General features: G+C 41.4%; 2 protein-coding genes across 2 annotated transcripts in view; one reads left to right on the top strand and one right to left on the bottom strand.

The window, feature by feature from the left end:
* Window positions 1–24594, top strand: part of pde4ba (phosphodiesterase 4B, cAMP-specific a) — a 162452-nt gene that overhangs the window by 21352 nt on the left and 116506 nt on the right. Inside the window, exon 2 of the mRNA XM_079883659.1 lies at window positions 14544–14639. Coding sequence (XP_079739785.1) covers window positions 14598–14639 — 42 coding nt within the window. The 5' untranslated portion in view covers window positions 14544–14597. The remainder of the gene's footprint in view (window positions 1–14543; window positions 14640–24594) is intronic.
* LOC307165755 (zona pellucida sperm-binding protein 3-like) lies at window positions 21377–23304 on the bottom strand. The gene is made up of 8 exons (XM_079883666.1): window positions 22690–23304; window positions 22489–22610; window positions 22294–22397; window positions 22044–22221; window positions 21854–21971; window positions 21700–21782; window positions 21540–21628; window positions 21377–21474 (listed from the first exon to the last, which is right to left on the bottom strand). Exons 1-8 carry the CDS (start codon window positions 23263–23265, stop codon window positions 21407–21409), a joined length of 1338 nt encoding a protein of 445 aa, XP_079739792.1. The 5' UTR covers window positions 23266–23304; the 3' UTR covers window positions 21377–21406.

Genomic DNA, 24594 nt, shown 5'->3' on the forward strand with positions numbered 1-24594 from the left:
GGGTGAGGCGGAATGGGTGAAAGGGCATGTAAGGGGCATTTGAAAGGTTGTTTGAAAATATGCTTTATTCTTGTAATTTTGCATGGTGCCATTAGTGTCATAGAAGTTTAGTACATCACCATTATCTTAGTTAAAGAAGTTACTGCTCACCACTGGAACGCTAATTTTCTTTACTTCTCGTCTGTCATAAGTGCTGTGGTGTCTGTTAACAGACACTGGAGGCACACAAATAGTGCTCTTCACATGAAGTGCACCAGTCTATTAAAGGTAGGGTAGGCAATTGCGGAGAGGCTAGCAATAGCAAGTTAGCTTTGAAAGTATGAGATCCCACCCTCCCTTCAAAGCGTCTTGAAAGCCTCACCTCCTCCAAAACACATGAATGCACACAGCAGATTCTGCAAAGTGTTACGAGAGACAGCGTTAAATTACCTCATTTCTCAAAGCACATAACATTACAATAATAATGATTGCAAAAAAACTTACAGAGCTCTTACTTGTACCACCTGACTGCTGCAGATTCATTTCGGCGTTGATAGTGTTGACATAGAAACGCATCAATCCAAGTCTGAGGACGTGAACAGCTCCGGGTAGAACGTCGCGGGTTGCCATTTTGTAATTACTGTTATGACATGCTGTGAAAATGTATACATGTTTTAATATTTGAACCACTGCTATCAGGATGTGAAGAGAGCTTCAACCTACCAATGTTTCTGAGCCATGCACTCTATCAGATTCCAAAAGCAAACAACAAACAGTGCTAATATACCCTCACTATGTGCTTTAGCATGGAAATACTGTATATCCTAACTTTTATCTCCATACTGAAATCTCTGTTGGCCATGATAGTGATTCATCTTTTTTGAATCGTCAAAATATCAGGATGCCGTGATTCCAGAGACTGTACAGTGAGTTTTTAAAAGCTTAGCTTAAATGTATGCTATAAACAAATAGTGCCCATAAAAGACTGTTGAGAATGTATTTTCAGTTGAAATGGAGTGGAAAGCTTGGACCTGGTACTGGTGGAGCTAAATGGTATTAGTTACATCACAACTTAACAAGCAGATTTCTCCTTCTGCTCATCTGAACACGAGCAAAGATGCTTAAAGACACACAGACAGCGCTGACCTCTGACATCTCACTCACAGTGCTTATTCAAACAGAGAAGTGCTTATTAGAAATGACAGAGAGGCAGAATAACATTGTCACCATAAATAATACTGAAGTGCTTGTTGCCATGTTATACTTAAGACATATGTTCACAGTGTTTGTAGTGCCCATAATTTTACTTGAGGATTAATTTTTTCAATCAAGGCAAGGGTGCATGTTTCACATCATACAGTAAATGCAGCATGCAAGGTGTAACTGTATATAATGCATAAGTTGCCTTGTTGTGATGTTGGAAGGGGAATGTCAAACACTGATCTGTAATATAGATCATGTCAAATAAAATGTATAATCTAGAGAGAGATCAGTGAGCAGAAAGTAAGTCAGTAGTGAATTATAATGAATGATTTTGCAAGTTATTTTAATTTTATATGCTGCATTTCAATCATTTTAATGGTTTGATGTAGGAAAAATCTGCAAAGTTAGTCATCCGAACTTGCTTTATGTAAAAACATTTAGTTTTGTTCAAATGTATGAATAAGTGATATCAATTTATATCAACAATTTTCAGCATTTTGAGTGCAGATGTAGTTATTTGGGTTAATTGTTGTTTTGACTTCCATGTATCCAACTTGTTATGTGTGACGCCCTAATAATGAATGCCTGACTTTCACAGGAAAACATAACTATGTTACGAGGTGGCGATTTTATATGAATTTGTTTGACGTGAATCATACACAAATGTACGATTATTAGAAAAAAGTAAGCATGAAAGTCCACCCCTAAACATACCCGTCATTGGAACGTAAGAAGATCATATGAAAATGTAAGAATGAGATCGTACGAATACATACAAATTACCCACCAATTTGCCAAAATGTAAAATAGTTACGGATTACCATGAGATTGTGTTGGGCTAGCGGTGTCTAATGATAACCAGCCAAACCTTGATCCCATGGCAAAAGCTCAGAATTAATGTTGCTTGAAGAAAAATAAAGGTTTGATTGTATTTTGCTTTTTAAAAAGAAAGCATGTGTCTATAATCAAAAACTAAGCCTGATGCAGTTAAGTAAATTCTTGGTATTGGTTCCCCAGATAACTGTTCTGAACTGCTGTACTCAGAACTCCAGTTTGGAGAAGCAAAATAAGTGTTTATTCACCATGTCCCACCTGAGAGCAGAATGCCAGTGTGACTGGTATCTGGTGGTGACATTACGTCAGCTGGGAATCCGTTGCACGCAACAGATCAGATAGAGCAAACAGGAAATTTTCTATGGTACCTTCATATGCATTGATTCCTACGTTCTTCTGACGTCCAGGAACTTGTTTCTGTCCTATAGGGAAGACTTTAAAAGGTACAGACCCACTGGGTGCAATAAGTCTCTCATTCATTATTTAACAGATCGGATGATGACACCATAGAAATTAGATAAGCTGTATGATATGCTCAGGGACTGCTTTAACAAACTTATTTCCTCCTGAGTCCTGGAGCCCTTGTTTGTGTGTTTAACAAGCTCCTGCGCTGTAACATTACCGTTGCTCTGTAATTGATGTTTGTGCCTCCTCTGTGTGCAGGTATTGAGTTTGCTGAGTAATAAGTGAGAAACAATGACAGTTGGTGCTCGAAAAAATTTGCCTTTCCAATCTTTGTCACTTATTTTTTTAAAAGTCTTAACTTTTCTATTAATAAGTTTTGCCCATATAACAGTACAGCATCTGGTCCTTGCTGTTGCTTGTTTGTTCTTGTTCTTTGATATGGTTTTGGCTCACCGCTCACACTGTGTGATGTAAAAGCATTCGCCACAAGCATAGCTTTCAGAGTTTCACGCTTCCTTTGAGGGATGTTATCTGGGCTCGGTTAAAGCAAACTGTGTTCCATGGCTGACCATCAACCACAGTTTAAAAAATAAATAAGCTTTGACCAAAAGAGAATTTCTAATCAAGAAGTTAGGAGGCTTCAATTACCTGATTAAAGGGCTTGGAGGAATGTAATGACATTGTGAACAGCTTCAATTTCAGCAAATAATATTCTCATTTTACTCTCTTTGAAAGAACTTAAAGTCCACCAAAAGTAGAAAAGAAGTGCAGTACTGTGCAAATGATGCTGTAAATAAGGATATTTGCAATCACCATGACTAATATTTATCACTGAACTTCTAATCTCTAAATCAAAATAATATTTGGTGCCTTCAAAGCAGTACACTTTCAAGGTACTGTAATTTGCAGGTAGGTTTTTGAGCTGAGCATTTTAGAAACTTTCTCATGCTTCATCTATGGATTTTGGCTGGCATTTTTTCCTCACTTGCTTCAGTCTCTTCGTGTAATTCCAGGCTGACTCGACGAGGTTGAGATCAGGGCTCTGTGTGGGTCATACCAACTGTTGCAGTACTTGTTCTACAAAAATCTTATGACAATATTTGGAAAAGAAAGGTTTGGATTTGTACTGAAACACTGAAGCAGAATTTTAAATCTAATATTCCCAAGCTGTGTGGTTCTGGTGTGGCAACCGGAGCCACTGGAGAGCACCATCATGAATCAGTGTGGATTGTAATGGGTTGTTGAGTCCTTAACTAAAGAAATAAATAAGAGCAATGTCTGAAAGGTCAGTGAAATTAGCAATACCTAGGAAGTCCTGAATGTGGTCCTACTGTATATATAAATGCTTCATTCATTGATTCATTCATTCATTGAGCGAGGGAGTTCCCTGACGAAGGCGGACTAGACGAACTGCTGGATCCATGGTATAATATCCGGGTCTTACTCGGTTGCTGGATCTGTACATGGTGAGGTTTCTGTTACAAACTGTTCCGAGACTTAAGTGAAGATCCAAATGCAGCATTTAATAGGACAGTCCAGAATCGTAATCAAAACAGCAGGCAATGGGTCAAAACACTCAATCCAAAGAAACCACAAGGCAGGAAACACAGGTAAAAAGTGTAATCCACAAGACAGACAGAGAATCCAAAAACCAAGATACATAAAATCAGCAATCTATCTATCTATCTGTCTGTCTGCCTGTCTGTGTAAATCAATCAATCAATCCATTCATCCATCCATCCATCCATCCATCCATCCATCCATCCATCCATCCATCCATCCATCCATCCATCCATCCATCCATCCATCCATCCATCCATCCATCCATCCATCCAGTCTGTGTTCCCTCTTAGTTATAAAGCTCAACAGAAATGCTGATAATCCCTGATACATGTAAGCCATTTCCCCTCTTCCACTCTGGATTATTGCTTTACTGAAGAAATCCCCTGCTACAGACACAGGTTATTAAGGAAACCTAAATTGCCTCACTGGAGGGGAGAGCAGCTCAGTGACTAGGAGTTCATTTAAATTGAGTTTTATCATTAGGACAGATTAAACACTAAAGACCCTTTAGCCAACCGTAATCATTATCTGTTTGTTTTGATGCTCAAATGGGTGTGCGTGAGTGACTCTCACTAAACATTGTCATGGGAATGTTCCCTATGATACAAAAGACACAAATCAACAAGGAAGTATATAGCAACAAAAAGTTTGTAGCTTTACTTGGATACAAGGATTTCTGCTCCAGTAGTTTTTCATTATTTGTCAGAAGCTGTATATCATCAATTCCCTTACTTCCAAATGTTTTAAAGTGCCCCTATTGTGTTCCCCCCCACAATAACAATGGGGTGAAAATTAGAAATAACGAAATGTTATCAAAACTTTCCACAAATCAGCGGGAGACCGTCTTCTGACAGCGAGAGAAAATACTAACCTTACTAACTGGACCCTGACTAACTATGTAAAATGTCCGTGTTACATTTAACCCCGCGTTAGGTTGTGCCCAGCACTCCCCTCTAAATACCTCCCCAAAACAACAAATCGAGCACAGTAAAATCGTGAGCTTAGAATTATAAGGCTCTATCTCCACTTTTGGTCGAAATTGTAACGGTCAACAGCTGGAATGCCCTTGAGAGCCACCAGAGGGCACTCCACATAAGACTATTATCACTCACAAACTACATTTCCCATAACTCACTGCCCGGACTCATCATCACTTATCACTGATCACATTCACCTGTACCTCATTCACTGATTGCATTCACCTGTGTCTCATCCTGTTAGTCTCAGTCTATATATACCTTGTTCATTCATTCACTCACCGCGAAGTCTTGTTAAGTGTTACACTGCATTTCTGAGCGTTTCCCTGGTTTTCTTGTTTCTTGGTTCTTTTGATATCTTGCCATCTTGCCCTGTTCCCTGGATTACTCTTGCCTCTGGTCCCTGGATTACTCTCTTGCCTCTGGTCCCTGCCTGTTTGTTTGTTTTGTTTGTTTTGACTGCCTGCCTGTGTATGACCCTAGCCTGTACATTGGATTACGCCTCTGGATTGCCCCAGCCAATAAAGCTGCATTTGGATCTAACCTTCGTGTCTCAGAGCGGTTCGTAACAGAAGACTTCGCCAAAATCCAGATCCAGCAGCTATGACCTCCTGGAATCCAGCAGTACGGATCTCGCCTGATCTTCCCAGCATGAGCCGGGAGTTCGCTGGACAGATCGCGGCCTTGGCCCTGGATAGCCTCGATCTGTTCCAGTACACCTGGGGGTTTGTTCCTCTCGCTGCCTCTTGCTCTCTGGGTGATGAGGCAATTAAGCTGTGTTACCGGCTGGGGGCTAAGGAGGTCGACCCGAGGGAGCTCCCTGATCTCTCCGGTCTGGATTGGAGAGAGGCACTCTCCAGATGTCTGGAGAGCTTCCTTCCGTGGCACGCCATATCACCGTCTGCACTTCATGCCAGTCCAGCCGAGCCTGCACTTCACGCCAAATCTGCCGAAGCCAAGGCAGTATGCGTCATGCCCGCCCGCCCCTGAGACTGAGAGCGTCATGCCCGCCAAGCTAGAGCCTTCACCGCTGGTCCCGTCCAGCACAGAGCCTTCACCGCTGGTCCCGTCCAGCTCAGAGCCCTCTTCATCGCTGGTCCCGTCCAGCACTGAGCCCTCTTCACCGCTGGTCCCGTCCAGCCCAGAGCCCTCTTCGCCGCTGGTCCTGTCCAGTTCAGAGCCCTCTTCATCGCTGGTTCCGTCCAGCTCAGAGCCCTCTTCATCGCTGGTCCTGTCCAGCTCAAAGCCCTCTTCATCGCTGGTCCTGTCCAGCTCAAAGCCCTCTTCATCGCTGGTCCTGCCCAGCTCAGAGCCCTCTTCGCCGCTGGTTCCGTCCAGTTCAGAGCCCTCTTCGCCGCTGGTTCCGTCCAGTTCAGAGCCCTCTTCATCGCTGGTCCTGTCCAGCTCAAAGCCCTCTTCATCGCTGGTCCTGCCCAGCTCAGAGCCCTCTTCGCCGCTGGTTCCGTCCAGTTCAGAGCCCTCTTCGCCGCTGGTTCCGTCCAGTTCAGAGCCCTCTTCATCGCTGGTCCTGTCCAGTTCAGAGCCCTCTTCATCGCTGGTCCTGTCCAGCTCAAAGCCCTCTTCATCACTGGTCCTAACCAGCTCAGAGTTCTCTTCGCCGCTGGTCCTACCCAGTTCAAAGCCCTCGCTGCCGCTGGTCCCGTCAAGCTCAGAGTGCGCTGATCCTGATCCAGAGACTGAGCTTCACGTCACTTCTGCCGACCCAGAGACTGAGCTTCACGTCACTTCTGCCGACCCAGAGACTGAGCTTCACGTCACTTCTGCCGACCCAGAGACTGAGCTTCACGTCACTTCTGCCGATCCAGAGACTGAGCTTCACGTCACTTCTGCCGACCCAGAGACTGAGCTTCACGTCACTTCTGCCGACCCAGAGACTGAGCTTCACGTCACTTCTGCCGATCCAGAGACTGAGCTTCACGTCACTTCTGCCGATCCAGAGACTGAGCTTCACGTCACGTCTGCTGATCCAGAGACTGAGCTTCACGTCACGTCCGCCCGTCAAGAGTCTCATCCCGCCGAGACTGAATCTGTTCCTGAGCCTGAATCTGATCCTGATACTGAGCCTGAATCTGTTCCTCTTCCTCGTTCTGCGCCTGTGTCTTCGGACAAGATGGCCGACTCCACGCCTGTGTCTTCGGACAAGATGGCCGACTCCACGCCTGTGTCTTCGGACAAGATGGCCGACTCCACGCCTGTGTCTTCGGACAAGATGGCCGACTCCACGCCTGTGTCTTCGGACAAGATGGCCGACTCCACGCCTGTGTCTTCGGACAAGATGGCCGACTCCACGCCTGTGTCTTCGGACAAGATGGCCACCGCCGAGCCAGTGTCTCAGGACAAGATGGTCTCAGCCGAGCCAGTGTCTTCGGACAAGATGGCTGCCGCCGAGCCAGTGTCTCCGGACAAGATGACCACTGCCACGTCGCCTGAGCCCCCAACAGAGATGGCCGCCGACACGCCTGAACCTGAGCCATCAGCAGAGAAGGCCGCCGACACGCCTGAACCTGAGCCCTCAGCAGAGATAGCCGCTGCCACGGTGTCTGTTCCTGTTCCTGAGCCGGTGTCTTTTCCTGTCCCTGAGCCGGTGTCTGTTCCTGTCCCTGAGCCGGTGTCTGTTCCTGTCCCTGTGCCGGTGTCTGTTCCTCCGCCCTGGCCGCCTGCACAGCCTGCTCCGCCCTGGCCGCCTGCACAGCCTGATCCGCCCTGGCCGCCTGCACAGCCTGCTCCGCCCTGGCCGCCTGCACAGCCTGCTCCGCCCTGGCCGCCTGCACAGCCTGATCCGCCCTGGCCGCCTGCACAGCCTGATCCACCCTGGCCGCCTGCACAGCCTGCTCAGCCCTGGCCGCCTGCACAGCCTGCTCCGCCCTGGCCGCCTGCACAGCCTGCTCCGCCCTGGTCGCCTGCACAGCCTGCTCCGCCCTGGCCTTCCGCCCTGCCGGAGTCTTCAGGTCCTCTTCCGCTGCACGGGCCTGGCCCTCCATCCCACCCCCGGGTCCACCTCCGCTCCACCTCCCTCCTGGACAGTTTTAGGAGCGTCTGGAATCCGCTCCTTAAAGGGGGGGCTATGTAACGGTCAACAGCTGGAGTGCCCTTGAGAGCCACCAGAGGGCACTCCACATAAGACTATTATCACTCACAAACTACATTTCCCATAACTCACTGCCCGGACTCATCATCACTTATCACTGATCACATTCACCTGTACCTCATTCACTGATTGCATTCACCTGTGTCTCATCCTGTTAGTCTCAGTCTATATATACCTTGTTCATTCATTCACTCACCGCGAAGTCTTAAGTGTTACACTGCATTTCTGAGCGTTTCCCTGGTTTTCTTGTTTCTTGGTTCTTTTGATATCTTGCCCTGTTCCCTGGATTACTCTTGCCTCTGGTCCCTGGATTACTCTCTTGCCTCTGGTCCCTGCCTGTTTGTTTGTTTTGTTTGTTTTGACTGCCTGCCTGTGTATGGCCCTAGCCTGTACATTGGATTACGCCTCTGGATTGCCCCAGCCAATAAAGCTGCATTTGGATCTAACCTTCGTGTCTCAGAGCGGTTCGTAACAGAAATTGAGTTTTTGACATAATCTGATCCATTAGGTGTTTATTAATGCCTGTGTGGTGTTATTTTTGTAAAAAAAAAAAAAATAGTAGTTATTAATAAAATAAAAAGGTTCCATCTCTCCATTGCCAGCTGGGATGTAAAAACTTTGATGCTCAATATCTCAGAACTACCCTAAACGGAGATAGAACCTTATAATTCTAAGCTCACGAAATGCCAAACTCAACTGGGATGTAGATGACAGGGTTTATTTAATCACTATGCTCTATGAAGCAAAAAAATTTTCTTCAGATTGGCTTATATTGTTTACATGTGTTTTATAATGTAATAATGGTATGGTAACAATAAATACTTGAACATTGTCTCCTAGAAACAAGTTTTCTTTCAGTGTTGTCACTCTGCTGCATGCAAATGGACTGTAACTAATTGTGTTTAACCACTGAAACACTCTGTCTTAGAATATGTATTTTTGCTTGAAGGGGCATTGCCGTCTGTCAGATGTCAAAACATCTGGCAAAAGAAGAACTTTAGTCACAGTAATTATTATCAGGATGTCAGAGCCCTTCACAGAAGAACAACAAAACGACAGCAGTGGGACCAGATTGTGCTGTTGCCCAGAGGACGTCTCAAATATTATAACCCTTTTATGTTATTGTCTAATGAGAATAGACTCGTCAGTGCATGTAATGCTGTTTTAACTCAACGTTGTGAGCAAGCAAGCAAAGAGCAAAACAACAAACTTGACTTTTAGGTCGAAGAAAAACTAAGTCTATTTAGTATTCCATTGAATTGATTTGTGAAGTGCTTCTAAATATGCTTATTATTCTAAAGCAGCTTTACAAAAAATAGTGGCAAGGAAAAACTCCTTTAGATGTTTGAGAAGATGAGAAATAAATAAATAAATAAATGCAAATTATGTAATGTAGCCACATATTAAATGAAAATATTGAATAGTTTGTTGCTTAATTAAATATAAAACAATAGGAATCCATGCAAAATGCATTTATTTTTATTAAACCAGAGAACAAACAATTTGAGTTCAAGGTCTATGGGAGAACATAAAATGTGAAGGAAAACAGGATTTGAGATCCACAGATACTGACATATTCATGCTGCATATGTACATTAAGGCTTTGTAATTAGTAGGGGGGCGTATATTGATTTAATGGGGATGGTAATTTAGCTGGCAGTGACTCACACAATTTCTTTTGTGTGCTGGTGATTGTGCGGATTGCAGCTGCTACAGTATTATATTAGAACACATTTATCATTCATTTACTCTTTGAATGGGGAGAGGTGAATAGGTAAATAGGTATTTATGCCCTCAGCCTGTGAAGTGTCTGTGGAGCTGATGTTTTTTTCTGATGCCACAGTGAATGTGCATCCATTCTTTAACTGGATAGGTTTGTCAAACGCCTGTGACTTTTATTTCAAGAGTTTCTGAACAGTCTAGTTGAAATGTAGACTGTAGACAACTTTAGACCTTCAAGATATTTATATCATGAAATATGTCTCCCTTAAATGTGATTTTTTTTTCTTGTAATTAAGATTTTTTTCTTTTCAAATTTTATTTTATTTCTCGTAAAAGTGATTTTATGTCTCACTCCTTCATTTCTCATTTTAAATCTAACAATGTGATTTTTTAAATGATAATTACCCGTTTTATTTTTTTACGCTGAGGCTGAAATGTTTTTCCATAGTTGTGTGAAGTATTTATATATATATATATATATATATATATATATACATACATATATATATATATAAACTAATAATCAATACTAAATACTAATCAATACTAATATTGAACAAATCCTAAATTGGAAAACATTAACAAATTTCAGCAACACAATGAAATATTGATTAAATGTAGAATTGGTGGGTGATTTTTAGTTTTTTTTTTTTTTTAATTGAACTTAAAAAAAAATGCCTGTAATATTCTTGGAAAATGTCTCGGTTATGACTGTAACCTTTGTTCCCTGAAAAGGGAACGAGACGCTGCGTCACTTAGCCATACTTCCGGTGGGCCTGTAATCGACTTGGGCCCTGTCCCAAATGGTACCCTAAGCACTCGTGGTCTTCCTACGAGTCTGTACTTTCGTGACGTAATGCCGCTTTGACTGTCGGGAAGTAGTCTGCTGCGGCAAAAGTGCGCATCGAGGGCACATATCGACCGCAAAGGGGGCGCTCGCGAGCATCCTTCTAAGGCCTAAAATGACAAATGGGACACCTCATGGACTTAACGGACACGCCATTGGACTGATTTCACACGTGCTTCAGGACTCAATCCTTGACGCAGCGTGAGAATTCTTGACGAAGGATGCGTGACTGTCAAATAAAAGACACATACTACCAGAGACTTCTTTACACGCCACATATTCACCCACTTCAGTGAAGTCAGTGACAGAGGCAATATGTAAAGTGAGCTCTTACTTACCGTTAGACCCGGCAGGGCATTTAAATCATTCTCTGGTTAATGTCAGTATGACCAGGCGGCTGAAAGCACATAAAACAGACAAGGTAAGAAAGCAGAGGTCAAATCAATAGAAAGTGGTTATGGAGTCTTTTCAGGCTTTCAGCTGTTGAGAGACAGCTGCCAAATTCCAAATTCCCTGCGGGCTGGACTGTCCGTCGTATTCAGTGGCTGAGGATTGAGCTTGGCACAGAAGTGGCTGACGGATTTACAAGAGAACACAGAGTTAAAAGGCACCTATTATGCGAAATTCACTTTTACATGGCGTTTGAACATAAATATGTGGTGGTAGTGTGTGTACATAACCACCCAATAATGATGAAAATCCATCCAGTGCTTTTTTTAAAATCCCATAAATCATAAGCACTGACTCAGAACAAGTAGTTCTCAGATTCAGGGCAATGTGACGTACTTTTGCACAAACCCCGCCCACGACTGTTGACGGACACTGCAGTTTTAGCGTAGGCCCGCCCTGAGTGAGCTGTACACAGTCCGCCATTGTTTCGATGCCAGAGCAGCTGTAGACAAGAATGTCTCCTAAGCGATTGAGGTGTGTTGTTGATGGCTGTAAGAATGAACATAGCAGTCTTCATTTACTCTCGTTGTTACTCGAGGATGGATCAGTACAACTGTTCTTACAGGCCAGCTTACAGTCTCCAGAGCGATAGGCCCAAAGTTACTGATCACGGCAGAAATTAAAGTGAGAGCGCGCACTTTATGACAGCTCAAGTCGTTTTACGGATATAAAGTTTACCAATTTATTAAGCACCCACTGAAAAGGTGTGTATATATTTGTTTACTGTTAGTTGTAACGAGTGTTTTGTGTAGGCTACTTCGCTGTGGATGTTGATGATAATGAAAGGGAGAGAGAGAGAGAGAGTTTATGTACAAGACTTTAATGAGCACTTCTTATACTGTGTTTATTCAGCTCTTACAGTGATTCTCTGGAGTAAAACTAACACTTCATCTTTTGTGTGATGTACAATAGACTTCATTGAACTCATCAGTATATTTTTGGCCATCATTCGGATGCGGTCTGCTACAACAGGCTTGTACTAATAGTGGATAAAAGCAAGATGAAAAATAAGTTGTAACCGTAATTAAACTAGACAATACCTGTTCTATCTCCATACAGAATATATTCTCTGGCTCTGTAGGCATTATTGTTCGACTCCGGGACGAAATGAACACCGCTATTGATACGCTACTCATATGTTTGTTTCTGGTGGTTCCGTTTAGTCCTGAATAGTCACTAGCTTGTTCTCTTGGTTACTGATTACGTTCACCTGTCAATCATTATATCTCCATGTGTATTTAAGCCCTGAGTTCATTCTGGTATATTCTTTATTTCATGTGGTTGTGTGTTGTTTTCACCTGTGATCTGTGTCTGTCTTTGTGGCTTAATAAAGCATTTGTTTGGGTTTTCATGCATTGTGTGATTACTTTAACCACCAGTAGGCCTATGTGACACTTTACAGAACATTCCATAAGAATCACCTGGACATTTATGTGAACAGCATGATTCAGTAAGATATACTCATAAAATGGTAAGAATTGACTGGAAGTTATTCATCAACCTTGGATAGAATTATTAATTAATATGTATGGGAGAGAATGAATGATGATATTGTGAAGCATTTGTATCTATTATCATTTTTGTTATGTAGATTTGAAAATCATGCTTCTCCCCATTATTGTTGAATCATGGAAGCTACACCAGATATTTTGCCAAGCGATCTCTTATTTATTATTTGTATACATGTATCAGACAGAGAGAAACAGGCAGCAATAAGGCTACATGAGAGGTGGTCTTCATTCCAGATTTCTCTGTTCCCCATTTATCTATCCCCTTACCCCATCATGCCAGCTGAAAATTGTTTCTCTGTGTTTCTCCTCCCTCACCCCCTAACAGTAAGATTGAGCTTATATATACAGTAAGATTGATCTTATATACACCACTCTGGGACTAACAACTTCCTTGTAAGGTAGAAAAACATGTTGCTTATGTTTAAAAATGGAACGTATACCTCGTGCTTACACATGGTACAATACACTTTCCATATTAAGAAACTATTCCTCATTGTACACATTTGTGGTACATTTGCATCAGTTGAGAAACATTCCTTTCCTTGTAAAGAACATGCCAACTAGCTCCCCTCCCTGTGTCTAAAATATGATCCTTAAACACATGTGTCCATGCAATCTATAGTCTAACTCATGCATTTTAAACTTCATAAGATAATACAACTGATTATGAATACTAATACAGATCAAATAAATAAAGAAAAATAATATTAAAAAATAACATTAAACACAAAATCTTATGTAGTCTTCAAACTACATAACATAAATCAAACTTAAAGGGATAGTTCACTTTGAAATTAAATTTTGGTATGTTTTAGCTTACCTCAAGGGCATCCAAGATGTACAGTAGGTGTCTTTTTTTCCGCAGTAGTTTCAATTTTGATATTTTTAGGTCAAACCGTTCTTGTCTCTCAGTCAGATAATGCAGGTCTGTGGTCACTGTCACAAAGAGCATGCACAGAGTCCAAATTAAAACAATTCCCCATCGTCCAAATTAAACAATTCCCCATCGTAAGTACACATTGATGGCCTAAGACATGAAACGAGCGGTTTGTGTTAGAAAACGAACAGTATTTATATCGTTTTTACCTTTTGTACACAGCCACGTCCAAGTGATCTGAAGGCGCGGGCGCTTTCTATTGTGTGACGTGTGCGCAGACTGGTGCATAGATATATATAATAGATGCCGCCTTGGCTACGGCAGTTCATTGGAACGAGGTGACATCTAGTGTATATATCTATGCACCACTTGTTTAATTTGGACGATGGGAATTGTTTTAATTTGGACTCTGTGCATGCTCTTTGTGACAGTGACCACAGACCTGCATTATCTGACTTAGAGACAAGAATGATTTGACCTAAAAATATCAGAATTGAAACTACTGCAGAAAAAAAGACACCTACATCTTGGATGCCCTTGAGGTAAGCTAAAACATACCAAAATTTAATTTCAAAGTGAACTATCCCTTTAAGGCAATCAAAATCTTTTTACTGTCAAATTAAAAGAGACCAGCCTCATTTGAAAGTGATTGCAAGTGATAACACTTACATAACATTTCTGCAACACGCTTTTATTTTCGTTTTCGCTATTATAAGTGATCCAGCAGCATCATGCACAAGGGATGTAAAAAACAGTCTCTGTACAGGGATCTCTTTTTGAAATCGTTTTTGCAAGTCAGTTTAGACAGGCTGAAAAGAAAAAAATTGAGTGTAAAAGCTGATAAAGAGGTTACTGCAAGGGTTTAAGAGATGCTTGTCACTGTCAGACTGCAGACAAACTCTTCTGCTCTCTCTATCACTCACAGAAGAATAAAGAAAGACTCTCCATCTTAACTTTACACTGAGGCAGCTCTCACGAGCAAGCAAGGTCAAATGTCTTTTCTTTTCTCTATTTTTTTGTCTTTGCTGAGAGAGATGATTGTGTGGGTTTGTGTTGTTTTGTGCAGGAGTGTCAGCGGAGCAGGCCTGTGCAAGACAGGCAGAGGAAAACTTAACAGAAGATGAGGAAAAGCCGGAGCGTTCTAACTGTGTCACCTAATGAGGTGAGTAAGTTCTGGGAATATGGAATCACATATTTTCAAAAACGACTAATTAGTTGACTAATTTGTGTCAAACAGCTCTTTGGAATATTTTATCCTGATTGGTCATGTGCAGCATTGAGCGGCGTTTTGGAATTATTTCATTGGTTTTGTACAATGAATATTTAATAGTCATTTTTTCCACAATTAGTTCCGGACTTCAAATTTGCTTGGCAGAACAGTTCTCAAAGAGTGATGACATTTAATCAAAAGCATACGGAGCCATCTGCTCTCTAAACGCTCTCGCGTACTTTGATGTCATACATCGATCGGTCTGTGCAGCGCCGTTTCAAGCCGAACAAGTGTTTTGTTCGTGTGTTCCAGAAAACTTTCAGTCTGTTCGCTTGGTGGTGATTTTTCATTGATCCTTTATGGAGGTTACATCGTTTTACCACTAGATGGCAACAAGTCTTTATGGGTGTTAATATGTTCTGAATAACATACTATATATTACACACTTAAGGTCACATTTACTCTAGTTGTTTGTCAGATTTTCAGGCATATGTCCTGCTATTCTCAGAGTATTTGTGGCCGCCATTTCTGCTTGCCAAGCTCTGATTGATGGGGTTTCAGTAGAGAAACACCCTCTGATCGCCCACTTCATTCACGGAGCTAGGTGACTGAGACCACCCGTCAGAGTGAAAGTTCCCTTGTGGGACTTAGCTGTGGTCCTTGAGGGGCTAGTCGACAACCCGTTTGAACCACTAGAGTCAGCGCCAGTCAAGCTTCTTACTCTAAAGAGGGTTTTCCTTATGGTTAACTCGTCACTAAAGAGAATTGGGGATTTACATGCTCTGTCGATTTCACTATATCCTGCTTAGACTTTGCCCCTGGACTGGTCAAGGCTATTTTACACCCTTCCCCCAACTATCTTCCTAAAGTTCCATTTTCGACCATGCATCCGGTCATTCTTGAAGCCTTCTGTCCTCCGCCGTTCATTACGCCAGAGAAACTCCACTTATTGTGTCCAGTTAGTGCTCTTCAGATTTACGTCCACCGTACTACCCAGTGGCGTAAGTCAGAACAGATTTTAATTTGTCATGGGGGCCGTAACCAGGGGGCTCCATTACAGACAATTTCGCATTGGGTGAGATCACCCTAGCCTAAGAGGCACACGGTCAATTTCCGCCTCTAGGCATTAGGGCTCATTCTACCGGCACGACCACCTCGCTGTTTTTCTTATCAGTGCGAAAGAGACTCAAATTACTCAGTCGATTTTTGTCGAACAGATAAGTGTTATACATCATTTGAAACTGCTTATTTGTATACACTCATAATAAAAACAAAATGTTGTGCTTTTCGCAAAAAGAATAAAACAAACATGATGCGGGTTCTGCCATCTCTCTCTCTCAGTGAAGTCCATTCTGAAGAAAACAAACTGTAACTGCCACACAGACATGAGAGATGTCTTTAGAAAGCTTGAAGTATCCACTTTTAATATCAAAAACAACTATTCTTTGTTTATGTAATCCGTATGAAACCAATGCGAGGTTAAGTTTCTCAAGTCTTGCTTTGTCATTCTGGGATGTAGAAAGGATGGCGCACTCGCAGAAGCACTTTGTGCAAGGTGGAATTTATTTACAGTGCCAATAAGAAGACAGTCCACAATGAAGAATATATACAGCTGTTCCGCCGGGGATAACTTTTTGGAGAAAAAAGCCACATAGGATGGAGTTTTAGTGGGTCCCCCTGTCGCTGCGGCAGCACAGCTCCCACACCAGTTGGTCTGCCTCGTTCCGGGAGTAGATGAGGATAATGTAACGATGGAGGTGCTCCCGGAACACCTCATTCATGAAGGCCTAGAACACGGAGGGTGAGTTGGACTGCCTGTATGGCATGACCTGATATTCATAGTGCCCTGATGGTGTTATGAAAAAAGTCTTCCATTCTCTGGACATTCAACTGTGGTTGCTTGGAGGAACACACTGGACGAATCAGCTGCTGATCTGATTTGGGTAGGAAGTTTCAAACAGGAATTAAAGCAGTCCTCACCCCACAAGAGAATATCGCCAGTGGTTCAGGAAATATGAGGGGCATGTTGTTGTAACCAGGGGCTTCCCAAGATGATATTGGCTGTTGATCCATCCAGCACCATCAATTATATTGTTTCGGAGTGAGTTACTCCGATGCGGAGCATGAGGGACGGAGTGCAGCGAGTTACAAGGGATATTCAGGATTTGGAAGCGGTCGATGAAGTTTCTTGAAATGAAGTTTCCCGCAGATCCCAAGTCAATAAGGGCCTTTGCTGAAACGTAATGATGGGCAGACGTAGACGTGTTATCCAAGCATCAATGGCATGGAAAGCCCCTTATACTTGGGAGCGCCACGTATGAGGTGTTTCTGGATGTTTATACCTCTTATCTGCTTCGAGGTTTTGATTGTGGCATTTCTTTGTGGTTTAGAATCCAGTATTTCCATAATTCTTTTGTATTTTATGAGTTTAATAAAGGACTCTGTCTCTTCTTCTTTCCAAACGCGCCATCAACGTCAGGTGACCTTTAAATGCGCAAAAACTGTTTCTGAAATATTCCTTTTTAGAATTACCTGAAAAAACACCTTTTTTGCAATATATGGGAGTTTTTGCGAAATTTACGTGTTTCCATTGGGCGTATTTTCAATTCACAATTTCAATTTGCGCAATTTGAAGGGTAATGGAAACGCGGCTTCTGATACAGGAATGTGCAGCAGAGAGGTTATTTTGGGATGTACATGAATGTTACTCATCGCTGGGCGAGGTGGTCACACAGGGCACTCTGACATCAGATGTCCCTCACAATGAAGGCACAAATGTTGGTTAAAAAATATGATTTCTTTTTGGTGGTCCTTGCTGGTTGCTCTTTTGTCATGTCAGGGGATCACATGCTGTATAGCTTGCAGCCAGTTATTAGCTTGCTAGAGTTTCACCTTGCAGGCATGACAGTTTGTCCTTGTACAGTATGCTTTCAGATGGAAGTCTTTGTGATGGGCTGTGAAATTGGAAAATAAGTCTTCCTGGTCTGTGCGTAGTTCAAACATGAGGTCAAGAAGTACACTTCTGTTTCCACTTCATTTGTGTGCACTGCGGACACAGCCTGTCATCTTTCTCTGTCTACTTTTCTCTCTTCTGTCCCTTTCTGCATGTATCTTTGGGTACTTTTCATAGTCACTGTGCTCAAATATTATGTCAATTTGCACTCTTTGTTTGGTGATAGATAGCACTCCAATGTACTTTTTGTGATGTTGCTTCTGTCCAATGTTTGAGGTTTAGGTTTTCATCTGTTTGTGTTTTAATAATTTGTATTGGTCAATTTATTTTGGATTGCTAAGCCAAGTCTTGGACTAGCTAGCTGAAAGGGCTTCTGTCATGTTTTAGCCATTGAAAGCTCAGAACTTTGTGAGTGTTTTAGTCACTTTTTTTAGGTGCCTAAAGAAATTAATGAATGACTATTTTGATTGTTTATTATTAGTAGATACAATCCTAATTCTGTTAAATGTATTATTTACACTTTTGTCTGCAGAATCTGATATCCTGTCAGTTCAGAAAGTGTGTTTTGCATTGCTATACACTATAAGAAAAATATCTGTAGAAAAACAAAACAAAACAACTAATACACAAAACAATGCAAAAATTCAAAATGCAGGTAAAACATCTGTGAAAAATAAATACAGAAAATTAATTCATATTAACACAGATGCTGTGGATAAAGTGTCTGCCAAATGCATGAATGTAAATTAGTCTGTTAGGTGTGTGTCCAATTTATTGAACTGTTGGTTTGAGTAGCCCCCTGAACTCACATGCATAGTGTGATGGGTCTCTACTGTCTCTCTAGTCACTTTTAATGATTCTCTTTATCTAATTTGGGTTAATTGGACTACCCATTCACAAAGGTACTGAACATAGTTAAGCTACTTACCTCATTATATTTGTTAGGATTACGTATAATTGGTTGTGAAAGTATGTCTTTGCACTTGGGATTTGTATATAAAATCATGTTTATTGTAGACACATGCTCAAAAGTCGATTAAAAAAGACAACAATACCAGTCTTCCAGTATAGTACCAACTCAGTTCTGTACCTGAAGACCATCTAACTGACATGTGGAGGCTTTCAAATACTGAATTGATTTTTGAAGAAAGTCAGAGAGAGTCAAACACCATATGGTCGAAGATATTTTGTTTGAGTGTCTGTGCTTTGGGTAATTTTTAGTTTGAAGGAGAAAAGGTTGTCTTTAGAACACAGAGCTGTTTTATAGCTCAGAGTGATGCTGCATTAGTCTAATGAATTAAAAAAGAATGTGGTCTCGTGTGACTGCAGGCGCTGACCGCAGAGTGTTCCAAAGACAGGGAATCTCAGGAGGTCACCTTGGTCATCCCTGGTCTGTCTGATTTCTCTGTCGTGCTCCTGTGCTCTCCCACAGAGTTCATTCGGGGACAAAACGCTATAATTGTGAGTCACAAACAGGGCTGGGCCAATCGGCTGGATAACATCAACTTAGGAGGATGCTGTCCAATCATAAAATGATTTGTTTACCGTGAGCTAATGTTTAGATCGGTCAAATGCAGATTAGTTGTCCTTTGCCTGACATCATGAGCTTGTAGAGGACATCTTAATTCTGCAATAAATCTTCATATTTGGCCTTCACTGGTTTGGGAAAAGCATGTAAAAGTCCTGGCAGAAAGCGATGCATAAGGATATAGTGTAACGACGCCCAGTTCCAGGAATGCACTAATATTTTGTTGGTAGTTGGTAGTACCAGTTTGCAACAATTATTAGTTAACACTAAGTTGTTAACACTTTGAAAAAAAAACAAAAACAAAAAATCCTTTCTGCCAGGACTTTTACGTGCTTTTCCCAAACCAGTGAAGTGACATCAACGTCCGGGTTAGCAGTAGCATGAGCCATCAGGCAAGTGTTATTTAAATAAACTCCTTATGTACTTACAAACTTTCCAATGCCTTGTTTTATGAGTACGGAACCTATTTGTACGACTGTAGAAGTTTGGTACCATTCTGGGCATTGTTAGTGGGGTAATTTACATGATACAGCCTAGGATCCATTAGCGCCTGCACTAAACCATCCGTTTCTCTAAGCTCTAACTTTAATAATGTTCAACCAAGGGAAAAAAAGGCTTCGGGTGGGGGTGGGGTTTGGCTCGAGGTCATGGTGCAAAGGACCCTAGGTTGATTTTACTCCGAACCATCCCTTTAAATATATATTTTTTTTTAATCAGGTTAAACTTTGATTAGTCACAAACATTTTTCGAAACCTCTCACTGTCGGTCGCTCATATCCACCATGTTTTGTATATCCACCACTATATCCAGCGCATATCCACCACTTTTTACTCGTGTTTGTAGTTCTGAACTGGATCCTCCTCCAAAGTTATAGTGAGCACGGAAATAGTAGACCATCCGGGGACTTCTGGCATACTCTTTTCAACATACTATGCTTTAGGACACACTTATTTTAATCTCACATACTGTTTAGGATGGATAGTATATACATTGAGACACAGGGACTGTGTTTTATGGCAACTGGCAACCTGGGTTGTTGAAATACTACTGGGTAAATTGGCAGTGGACGGAATCACACAGGCGAAAAACAAAAAAAGACATTCCCGAAACGCACATTTCAAAGTAGAATAACTGGCTGTAGCATTGTTTTTCAGAGAAACAGGTATGTAAACTTAGAATGTTTCCTAAATATCTGAAACATAGTATGGTATTTTTATGCTTTAGAATAGTCATAAAATTACATACAGCACCTTTAACAGTATAGAACATACTTTTTTTAGAGGTTGTGAAATAATTACCTACTCAGAGGATGCGATTTCAGACGCAGCCAAAGTCTGACAGCTCAATATTCATTGGTTGATGACAACCATGTATTTTGAGATGTCCTCAGACAATGTAGCAACACCTTGAACAAAGACACCGCATGCCAGTTTTCAAGTCAATCTGACTGATTGTTGCATAGCTAAAGCCATATTTATGTTTGTTTTTTGTCATTTTTCACACAACCACAGACTGATCCCATACATGTGTACAAGAGGGATAGTGGTTTTAGTAGAAATGACCACACCCACTTCAAACATTTTGGCATCCTGTTGCAAAAGTGAATTAAAATTGACAACCAGACTCCAGAGAATCTTTCTGCACAGGTTTGGTTCTGATCGGGCAAAAAACCTAGGACTAGCTCACAAAAGTAGGTTTCTTGAGAAAAATAAATTTGACCAGGATGACATCAAATCCAATATGCTTTGTCAAGCATTCCAGTGATATAAGACACTTGAGCCTGTGACAAATGGTTTATGAGTTCTGAGCCATTCCATACTTTGATCACAGTGGCGCCACCATCAGGTCGATTGGGGTGAGCCTTGGTGACAGACAGGGTGGGTATATTACCTTCCCTCAAAGTTTCAAGTTCTTACTTGGAAATTCTATCAATTACAATAGGGTTTCAGCATACACACTTGAGCCCCCAATAAAGCAAAAACAACCAGTAAGCACCAGAAAGGATATGATGCTATTGAAATGCCCTTTAGTGTTGTAATAGGCCTAGACCCACAAATCACTTGAGCAATACACCCACACACAGGTCAGTAGAAATAGGCTTTTTATGGTGCATATCTAAACAGAAACCATGTAAACTGAATAAATATGTTTAAGTATTGTATTTGTGCAAGTAAAGACAAAAAAACCCAAATATATTAATAACATTTAATAAATCACCAGAATATTGCATATTTCCAATTATTTTTGGCCATAGACATATTCTTTAACATTGATTGGGCCAACAGATGCTCTTTCCCAGCGTAGATCTGAGGAACAAATGATTAGTGAGGACTAGAGCCATGCATGACAATAAGTTAGAGTTAGGCCAAACCTGTAAGCAGTTGATCACTTCCACTTCTGATGCTACAAGTTGTGTCACAGCAGCCACACACCTGGTTAGAATCATCTGCAGACACCCACCTGACAAAACAAACCCTCAATTAAGTTAAAGCAACTAATTCACCTGTACACTTATCTAGCAGGCAACATACCCATTAGCAGAGAATGAACAAGCTTTCTGTTCAGAACTTGGAAAGGTTGCTGCAGCCACCTTCAAAATGCATGTGATATAGACCTGCAGAGACAATTGTTTGTACACCATGGCAGCATATCATACATAGTTACACAACTACAAGACATACATACCAGCCCACTGTCTGCTTGCTGGAACCTGAACGCCTCTAGCTGAAACCCTAGCTTATCACCTTGAGTCCGGGGCATAAAGTGAGACGTGGAGCCTGTGAGCTTGGCATCAACCAAGCACCTGTGAACCGAACCCAGTTAGAAGTCACGCAACCCTTCTGGAAGCTGGGATACATGAGGTAGCACCACTTACCCATTATTCTCAATAAAGGAGTATCTGGGGACAGAAGCAACATCAGGGATTGCAGTAGCCATGCAGCTGTCCACAAATACACGGATGGGAACATGGCTATACAACTGCACTGATGCTTCAATATTTATCATGTCACCCAGGAAGTACTGGTTAGAAGGTCTCTCAAATCTCCAGTCATCTGCAAAAAAAAAAAAAAAAAAATTAAAGATGATTCACAGGCATACTACAAATCTGTTTGGCCTACACCAACCAGTCATGAGCTTGAGGGAGAAGACAAAGACTTCCTCTGCAACCTTAGTTGAGGCATATGGGATCCAAGTGGGCATTAAGGCATCGCTGCTCACATTATGTGTTCTGTAGGAGTTAAACAAGCAGTCACCTCTTGTCCATGAATGGCAGGATTAGAACATCCAGAACATCCAGCCTGAGTTTATTGAATCCTCACCTTGGATAATGACACTCGATACCAACCACCGCACCACTGCTCCTGATAATAGGAACACCATATGAAGCCTCTTGTGGAGTGTAAATAATGTTGAACCTATAGACAAGCTCATCCTCAGTCACCTAAACAGAAAGGTTAATAGAAGAACAGTCACATGGACGGTTCAGAGTACCTATGATTATGGTCACAACAGAACCTTACCATTAATGTGCTGCTACATCCATGCAGTTCAGACTCAAAGATCAGCACTTGAGCAGAAGAATCCTCTCCAGTTGCAGTACAGCCTCCCAGTGTAATATCAGAGGACAACATTTGGTGCCCAGTCCCATAGAAGTCCTTCATCACTCCCACATATACTGAATTCTCTCCACACTGAGCAGCTACACTGTTGGCAGGGACAGGATAAGGCAACTCAAAAGGAACGTCTGGCTGCTGTGGTTCCTCCGGTAGACTTGGAAAGCTCCACGTCAGTTTCGCCACTGGATTCTGCAACAACTCTTTTAATTGAACACCCATAAGATCTTGAGAAGACTTTCCAAAGTCAGTCCCGACAGGTGTCTGGACAGGAAACTGAGCCGGAAACCTTTGTGGTGCAAATACATTATTACTGGGAACCAAAGACATCCTGTAATCAGCCTGTCGAGAAGCTTGAGCTAACGTTCCAGGCTTAAACTCGCTTGGACTCTGATTATGTGCTGCTCTTGGTCTCCATCGTGCTTCAGAAAATTCAAGTACAAGAATAAAAACCAATCCAAATCCAACCTGCCAAAACCCCATGATTGCCAAGCTTGTTTCAATGACACATTAGGGTGCTACCATCCAAATATATGCAGATGTAAATCAGAATGGCTCCACCTCTCTCCTGACGAGCATAATTTTTCTCTGCACCTGCCAATTTACTCAGTCAATAAAACACAGGTGAAAGTCATTGGTTCTAAATGAAGTACCATATAAGGTCATGTAATTAGTACAGTAGCTAAACCAAATAATTGCTTATTTTAAATATCAAAATGACAGATCAATTCCCTGAAACACAAACAACCCCAAGTCTTTTTGTGTCTTCCTTTTTTATTAATTCAGAAACATGGCCAGAGAGAATTATACACTATTCCAAATAATAAAGTTTAGTATATTTCAGGTTTAGATTGTAACAAACGTTCTTCCCTCACATCAACAGCAGTCTTCAAAAGGGACTGAAATTGAGAAATTTAGTTCACAACCAAAGGAATGCAGAATCATAACATTATTTTATTATAGATTCACTGATATGTTTTCTCCCCATTACAACTGTTATGTTTAGGTTGATCAGAGTGTTTGTAGACTTCATTCTTTCTTGAACTATACTATATGCTGTTCAGCACCAAAAGACTATAATCTGAACAGTCTACTACAAACATTGAATTTAAAATATTAACAGGTTTGAACAAAAGACAAGCTCATTAATGAACATTAAGAACTTAAAAATGTTTTCTGGTGTTTAAAGCATGTTTAACAAACTCCATAGATTTTTATATCCAACTATATCTATGCTGAAAAACATGGCGAATGTAGTAAATCCAGTTCATATTCATATACACAGCGGGGCTAGTTGTAACATACATGGTTTAAAACGTTCCACACATGCTTGCATGACAAAACTCGGTGTATTTACTAGTTGCCATATCAGCACTATATAGAGATTTTTTTTTTTTTTTTTTTTTTTAATTAAAAAATCTTTGGAAGATATCACTGAACATTTATTTAACCATAGAAAAAGTACATTTCTCGCTGAAGTAGATTTTCATCTGTTTTTGTGTTAATTTTAAATTAAACAAATCTGATATTATTTTAATCTTATATCTGTTATTTAACCAGCAGAAGACACTAGCAGGGTTTAAATTAGTTGCGCAGGTGGGGCACAACCCTTAGAACTATGTTATTCTATAGCCTACTTTTATAAAATCTATTGAGGAACCATGAGAAATAGATTAATTAAGACTGAAAGTCAATGTTCAGAAATGATTAATTATTAATGTTTTGAACTATGCTGGGGTGCGTTTCCCGAACAACGACGTAACTCGCTGCTTAACTACCATAGTACGATGCATCATTGAAGAAATCAACTAG

The sequence above is a fragment of the Squalius cephalus genome (assembly GCF_949319135.1).
Source record: "Squalius cephalus genome assembly, chromosome: 10".
NCBI classification, from domain to species: Eukaryota; Metazoa; Chordata; class Actinopteri; order Cypriniformes; family Leuciscidae; genus Squalius; species Squalius cephalus.

Coding starts and splice junctions, on each gene's coding strand:
- LOC307165755 (XM_079883666.1), bottom strand. CDS start 23,265: ATGGGGTTTTGGCAGGTTGGATTTGGATTGGTTTTTATTCTTGTACTT. Junction 21,972..22,043: donor TCCTTTATTGAGAATAATGG/GTAAGTGGTGCT, acceptor TTCGGTTCACAG/GTGCTTGGTTGATGCCAAGC. Junction 21,783..21,853: donor AGCAAGCAGACAGTGGGCTG/GTATGTATGTCT, acceptor TTGTCTCTGCAG/GTCTATATCACATGCATTTT.